This window comes from Oreochromis niloticus, linkage group LG12, assembly GCF_001858045.2.
Source record: "Oreochromis niloticus isolate F11D_XX linkage group LG12, O_niloticus_UMD_NMBU, whole genome shotgun sequence".
Lineage (NCBI taxonomy): Eukaryota > Metazoa > Chordata > Actinopteri > Cichliformes > Cichlidae > Oreochromis > Oreochromis niloticus.
Window position 1 is genome coordinate 25,805,163 of NC_031977.2, and position 7,914 is coordinate 25,813,076.

The window sequence follows — 7,914 nt, forward strand, 5'->3', positions numbered from 1 at the left end:
ACTCAGACTGGCATGGAAGGAGTTGAGACTCCCTGTTTGAGTTTCTCCTCGCTCATATTTTTGAGATAAAACCATCCCTGTGCTCTCTGTTTATCGCACTTTTAAGAAAACACTCGCTGTAGAAATGTTGTTGGCTTGTCTTAAATTATACATGAAAATCTAAATATTGTGTCATTTTTGGGAAAGTGAGATTAAATATTTGGCATGCCTTTTTGTAAATATTGAGATTTGAAGGGTTAAAGTTTTGAAGGTTTAGATCCTTTTTCGAGGGGTAAGTGGGAATAATCTGTGATATATTTTTAATTGATATGATCGACCTGTTGCTTGTTAACACATCAAGCAAATACAGATTTGAAAGAATAATTCACTTTATCATACATTTACCAGCAGGTAATAGTTACTGAAAGTTCTTGTCCAGTAGGATTTGGTATTTCTTCATCCATGTACACTGAATTATACCACCTGATGTTATGGACCTACATAATGCATCTTCTGATTTTTCAAACATGCCACAGTATTCCTGTTTAAAATGGGACAGCAGTCAACATAGTTTTTACATGATGTATACATAAGGATTAAAATATATTATCAATAAAGTAAATGCATCAGTGGAATTTGGAGGTCAAATTCTCCCTGAATTATATCGTAGATAAACATTTTAAAAACCTATTAAATAAAACATGTTAAATCTGTTTTCCACAACCTTATCTGAGCTTTATCAAATGTAAATTGAGCAAAATACAAAAATCTTGAGTGTTTTATTTAAGTCGCAAAATCATTCCTTACAAATATTTGAGATATTTCATACATTTTGAAAGTTTTAGAAGTTTTGGGATTTCAAATAACATTGTACCTGTATCAATACAAGTGCTTAAACAGAGTGCTTAAAGATTCTGCAAAAAAAACAAGAGCTTCAGCTCATATCCTGGCAACCTCAGTTAGCACATTAAATGTTCATGACGTTGCAATTAGAAGAACCATGAACAGGCTATGGTTTGAAACGTTTCCCAGGAGAAAGTCTCTTGTATGAGATCACAGCTCAGGTTTGCAAAATAACATCTGAACAAACCACAAGACAGTGTCCTTTGGACAGCTGAGACCCAAGTAGAGATGTCTGACCATAATGCACAGTGCCGGATTTGGAGAAAACCCTAACAGCACAAACACCTCATAATAACGGTCAAACATGGTGGTGAAGGGGTGATGATTTGAGCTTGTTTTGCAGCCACTGGCCCTGGGCACCTGGCAGCACTGAGCTGACCATGAACTCCTCTGTATTCTAAAGTATCATGAAGTCAAATGTGATGATGTCTGTCTGATGTCTGTGAAGGTTCTCAGTCCTCCACATCATCGTAGTCTAAGGAGCTTGGAAAGAAAAGCGTCTGGACTTCTTTAAGTTTCCTTGAAGATATTTCACCTCTCATCAGCTGTCATTAGCTTTCAGCTAATGCTTGGCCCAGACTGTCATGCAACAGAAGAACGATCCAAGCACAGCAGCAAATCCACAACAGAATGGCTGAAAATAAAAAGAATCGAGGTGATACAAGTAAGTCCAGACTTCTACCTGACTGAAAAATTGTGGCTCATCTTAAGTGAGCTGTGCAAAAACAAATACTTCCAAAACTCAATGAAGCAAAATAACTTTGACTCCATAGAGTCCTGTGATAACTTTCTTTTTCATGTGTCTGTATATATGTTCATACAGGTTCTTTTTCTGCAAACAGTTTGAGGTATATGATGCTGTCTGTGGCTCTGAGCACATAGTTCTGTTGTTAGGACCTTCTGTTTGTGACATGCAGCCAATCAAAAGAAAGCTGGATCAAAGGGAGACTGGCCTTAAAGATTAAGGAACTAAAATAGTTTGTCTCGGGCAGAGGATGAGATCAGGAGCTGGACCACTGCAAGAAAAAAAGGATTATTTTGAGTTCTGAATTATGTTAAGCTCGCCTAAAAGAGAAGCAGGAAATGAATACAATATGCTCATTTTAAAAGCTGGACATAGCCCCTACAATATAAAAATGGGTGAATTTATTTTTAACTCTTCTCCTCATAAAAGCAACATTTGATAATCTCCCTTGTACCCTTAATGACGAAGTTTGACACCTCAGTATTTACCAATAAAGACGTGACTTGACCACCATTAGTAGTTTCCAGGTAGGTGCATAGGCAGAGACCACCCACACTAACTTCTTATGCACATCCAGTCTTTTTGTTCAATAAGCAGGCCTGAAACACTTAGTTCAGAAAAACGTTTCAAGGGTTCCTTCTAGTTATCTTTCAAGGGGTAAAGAGATAAAGGGATTTGTCTTTTTCCCGGTAAAAGACAAATCACATGTCCCTATTTTCCAGATTTGACCTGATGTTTGTTTACATGTGATAATGGCTTTGCTGTTCTGTGAAGCGCAAAAAGTAAACAAATCGAACATCTTTACTTTTACATAACCCAGATGGATATTTCAATGTTTGAGGAATGGCTGTTCTCAACCCACAGATGAGCAATTATATGTTAGGATTGCGTGAAACCACTAACCTAGCATAAAACATATGCAAACTCATACATTTATCTGTACCTGTGTTTGTGTGAATACTGAAGCCTAGGGAGTAGTTTACCCAAACCACAGGGCTCCATCTACAAACACACACACACATTACACTTCTACTCCTCCTCCTCCTCCTCTCCGCACCCTCCATGTTCCTTCCTGTTCCTGTTTCCTGTTCTGCTGTCCCCCTGCACAGGAAGCCTGGTCGTGCTACTGGACTCTGACAAAAAGCCGTGAGTCAAGCTGTAAACTTTGTGGACACACTGGAGGAAAGAACGTGGAGGGTTTTTTTTTTTCTGATCTCCATCTCCATCTAGCTCTCTCATTGTTTCCCAAACAAATGACTCATGGGGTCTTTAACTCTATGTACAAAGCCACATTTGTCCTCCACGTTTAACCACCTGCAGACTCTTGGCTTTGCTGTCTGTGAGTAAGCTGTGTCCAGCTGGGAGGTCTGTAGATTGTATGCACCTGCTGGCTCTGGTGCAACTCTTACTCAGTCAGTAAAAGCATTACTCAGTTCTCTTGCTTCGTGACTCGTTTACGCTGCTTTGGAGGCTTTGTGATATCATTGTCCTGTAATGTTAAGTTTTAAAGTGACCAGTCGTTCCAAGAGCCGTTATCAGCTGGTGTGAGGAGCTCAGACTGAGGGTTGTGACCCTGATCCGAAGTTTGAGGCTCGGCTTCGATTAGATCATGCCCGATCAGTGGAGGGAGGCGATCTGCAGCTCGCCTGACCCGTGACCAGCTCCAGAGGTCAAGGTTCAAGCCATGAGAATCAACTTCTTAACTCAACGCTTAAAAAACACACGTCGCTCATTCGTGACACAAATCTGAAATCAGCGAGCAATCTGACCGCCTTTTGACACGACCTTAACTGTATGGCCTCTCGCTCACTCGGAGGTCAAGTTGAGTTGTTCTCCGTGTGCTGTGTCATCCGTTTCGCATGTGTTTGTTTGTGTGCATGTTTCAAAACATATGGCAACATTTGCTCTTTGGATGAAACACAATGAAGAAAATATGTTTTTGCTGTCTCAGCCATTTTTGCAGTGACCATTAAAGGCTTTAAGTAAATCCCTCCTTCATCTTCCAGACTGCTGTGGATAGGCTGTGCGTATGTTTGTGTGTGTGTGTGTGTGTGTGTGTGTGTGTGTGTGTGTGTGTGTGCGTGTGTGTGTGTGTGTGTCCATAGTTACTGGAATGTCTGCTAGCCAGGCCTTTTATTAGGCTCATCCATACCACCACATTATAGGCTCCCGTAGCCAGGCAACTGCAGGTTCTGGCTGGTTACAATGGCGAGCGTCCATTGAGTGACGTCGCCGGCCCCATTTGCCTCCCTCCTAAGAGAAATGAGGGCCTTTTTTTAAATGTGCACCCCCATTCCAGCTCTTTCAACACTCACACATACATACACTCACTTAACCCGTTACTCACACAGACACACACTGTGCTTCGTCACCCTCTGTGAAGATGAGTGGAACTAACAATCTGAAAAAACCCCCCCCCATCTCACTGAGGCAGAGCACACTGCAGCTTCCCGGGAGTGTCTTTGTGTAGGAAAACCCATGCAGGCCACAAAGTGTGAGCACTTACTGTAAGCCAGTCTTAGCCTGATTATGTTACTCTGTCTAGTAGAACATGTTTTACTGTGCAACAACATTCCAACTAATACAAGTAGATTAGGTTATGATAACCTGTACAATTATGGGTAAATATGAAAGTACGATTAACAGTTACTAAAGTTACAAATTACTCCCATTTTATTATTTAGACTAAAAGTTTAGGTTGCCATAAAAAACATGGTCATTTTGTTGGATTCATAGTCCAATTTCCAAAGAAATTCAGTCTGACATTAATGAATAAAAGCTGTACAATTTACCGTTTGGGGAAAAAGTAATTTTGGTTATCTTAAATCAGCTATCAGAGATCTTGGAGTGAAGTTTTATGGGGAGTTTTCACTGAATTCACTGAACATTTGAATGATGTTAAGGGTCTAGTTCATTCTAATTTTTATCAGTTGACTAATGTCACAAAACGCAGTCCTATCATATCTGAATGTGAGATGGAATTTGTTATTCATACTTTTATTTCCTCTTGCCTTGACTACTGCAGCTCACTGCCTTCTCCTTGCGTTGTCTAGCGCTCATACAAAATGCTGCTGCAAAGCACCTTACCAGCTCCTCCATCCTTCAGCTCCTCACATCACACTTCTGCCGATCTCACTGCACTAGCTCCCTATTAATTTAAGAATGCAATTCAAAGCTTAGGCTTTTCTCTTTGGGAGTCTGCATGATGAAGCACCCACTTTTGCGCACTTCACCAGGACTCTCAGGTGTTGATCTGGACTTGGGATCAAGACTAAAAACTAAACGTGACAGAGCCTTTGCGGGGGTTCACAGTTGCAGTTTTTTTTATCAGTTTCTTATTGAACTTGTGCTTTTTTCACATCTTTCAGAAAATGCAAGTAAGTAGACCTTGAAATGGAAATATTCTATCAAACTTACAGATGAGGACCTTGTGATATGGTTGAAAATGCTGGAAACTTGCTGTACTCCCTGTGAAACCTTTGTTGTCTTCTTAACCGCATATTCAACTTACAATTGTGGGCACCCTGAGTCTCCGATGATAATTTAATTTACCATGAAGTATTTCTTATGTGTGTTACTAGAGGTCCACTGATCGCCCTCTATCCTGACTGTATGCAGTCTCTGTGCGTGGCCATATTTTGAACTTTTAAGAGGGCATATGACCTGCTAAGATTCTTAAGTCACCAGCAAAACAAGTATGCATAAGCTTCTGTAATCCAGTCACAGTTCTAAATCAGAGAGCTGTTATTGGAATATCTTGTGTATTTTTCCCCTGTTGTCCCCACTGTTTAAATAGGACTGTAACTTTACTACCTTAATATACCAAAGTAATCCCCAGTGTTTGAGTAAATTCCTCGCCTGTGAAGTAAGTAAACTAATTGCTCTGTACCAATTTGTCATAGAGCCCGCCTATCTTAGCACCTTGGTGGAAGAAGATGTGAAGACTTATGAATGAATGAATGGAATGACTTGCAGGACAACGATTGCAGCAGCTTCTCCACAGCTTTAATTTGAACGTCTTTCGCTGACTGCGGATGAGGAGGGGAGGGGAGGTGGTCTGAAGGGGGGTGGGGGGTATTGTGAGTTGAACAGCAGAGCCCCACTCTGGCTGAATGGGCATTGTCATCTGGATTTCTATGGCTAACCAAAATACTTTCTCCCGCCGTGGGGGTTGGTTTATGGATTCATGATGGGAACGGCAACCCTTACACACAGCCATGGAGGGCACTCCTGCCTGCAGACCATCGTAACTCAGACGTTAGCACTAAAAAAACACTTCAAATGAGGATTACATACAATATATTCAGTTTAATCTTAATAAAATGAAACAGTATTGCATCTTCAGATACATGAATATGGAATCATTACATCAAACATCAATAACAGAAAACAAAGTTTATTTCTGGAAATTGTGAAAAAACAAAAGACTTCCTGCAGGGACAATGAAGGGAAAAGTTGCAGGTTCTCGAGACTGTAGCCTACACTGCATCTGTTGCACATTTTCATGTCACATATAGGCTAAATCTCCAGAATCTACAGGTCCAAAATAAGAGCAAGCCTCAAAGCCACCCCCCTCCTATTAACTTCTGAGCAAAACAAAAGCTTATCTGAGATTTATGAGGGCTTTGACACAACATTTTACTTTGACATTGTTGTCAATTGTCCCCCTAAAGGAAACTGGTCTTTGAACGCGTGGGAGTGCAAACATTCTCAGTTACTGTACAAGGTTGTGCTGACAATGCACATCAAGGCAAAAGAAGAGCCTATATTTTTCGGTGGCTAGAGTTCCTCAATAAAAGAAAAAAACATTTAGTTACAGCAGTAAACAATTCAAAATACTAATAATTTCGAGAATTTACAAAGCTGGTACCTAAGAAAGATACTCTTTTTTTTTCTTTTTTTCTTTTTTTTACGTCGTGAGCTACCTCCTGTAGTTGATAGTCTTTGTTTAATCTCCTGTAGACAGACACAAAAAGGATGTGGGAATCTGTGGTCCGAGCGTATTGAAGGGCCAGTGTAAAAACAATAGAGGTGGTTCCACTGATTTTCAAAGTTCAAATTTATGAAAAAACAAACAAACTGCTGGTGCAAAGATAAAGTCCGTAAAAAACAGTTTTTTCAAAAGCGGCAGGCTCACTATTACGCGTCACCTGCTGTGAGCCACATAGCTACACATAATTCCTCTTGTCATAGTCCCCGTTCTGCGTGGCAGCTCTTTTGGTCTGTGCGTATTTTACTGAATATCCCGAGTTCCCGCTGGAAGGACAGGAGCAGCACAGCAGCGCTCCTCCGATCAGCAGCAGCGCTGTGGCCGCCCAGCCTATGTAGAGCGCAGCGCCGATCTCCCTCTTCTTGGACGCTGGCACCTGCGGGTTGTAAAAGTCCGATATGATGTTGTTGGCCATCCAGCAAAGGGGCACGAGCACAAACAGCCCACTGAGGATGTAGATCACCCCACCGGCGTTCACCACCCGAGCTTTGATGTACTCAGTGCGGATACAGTTGGTGCACTGTGCCCCCGCAATCACAACCATAAGACCCAGCACGCCCATCACGGAGGAGATGATGGTGAGCGCTCTGGCAGCCTGCAGGTCGTGGGAGAGAGCGAGGACGGAGTCGTGCACCTTGCACTGCATCTGCCCCGTGCTCTGCACAACACACGACATCCACAAGCCGTCCCAGAGCGTTTGAGCCACCACGATGTTGGCTTCGATGAAAGCCGTCACCTTCCACATAGGTAACCCGCATGCAACCATCACCAGGAGCGAGCCAATTACGCACATGGAAAGTCCCAAAATCTCCAGTCCGGCCGACACCATTTTCACTCTTGTTATGTTCAGTCAGGTCCGCGTGAAGGTGCTTAAACTCTCCGCTTGTTTCTCTCCTTGAAAGCAAAGTGCGGTTTTTGCTTTTGTCTTCTTCCTTCTCAACTCGATACAGGAGGGTGAGTCGTTAGTCTCGCATCACTCGTTACATTTACGCAGAGATGTAAGGCAGCAGCTTCCAGTCTCTTTGTTAGCGAGGGGATGTGAAAACAACTGGAATCACAGTCTCACCGGACCACGAATATCTGCGAGGTGGGGGTGTGTGGACTCGGAGAGAAACTTTCCTCCAATCCGCAGTGTCCGCATCCTCAAGGGACCAATGAAAACGCAGGGAAGTTGAGCGACTGAATAAAGCGGTCCAGAGCGCATTGTGCGTTTGAACAGTTATTTACAATGAATAGAGGGGGCGGGAGAGGGGTGAAGAGATTTTATGGCAGACCTCTGTGTGCGCGTTAACGCTGT

At 42.3% G+C, this 7,914-nt stretch overlaps 1 protein-coding gene across 1 annotated transcript; it reads right to left on the reverse strand.

The window, feature by feature from the left end:
* Nucleotides 1–5,917: 5,917 nt before the first annotated feature.
* On the reverse strand, nucleotides 5,918–7,721 carry cldn5a (claudin 5a). The gene has a single exon (XM_005473513.4). It carries the CDS (start codon nucleotides 7,444–7,446, stop codon nucleotides 6,796–6,798), a length of 651 nt encoding a protein of 216 aa, XP_005473570.1. The 5' UTR covers nucleotides 7,447–7,721; the 3' UTR covers nucleotides 5,918–6,795.
* Nucleotides 7,722–7,914: the final 193 nt, after the last annotated feature.

Coding starts and splice junctions, on each gene's coding strand:
- cldn5a (XM_005473513.4), bottom strand. CDS start 7,446: ATGGTGTCGGCCGGACTGGAGATTTTGGGACTTTCCATGTGCGTAATT.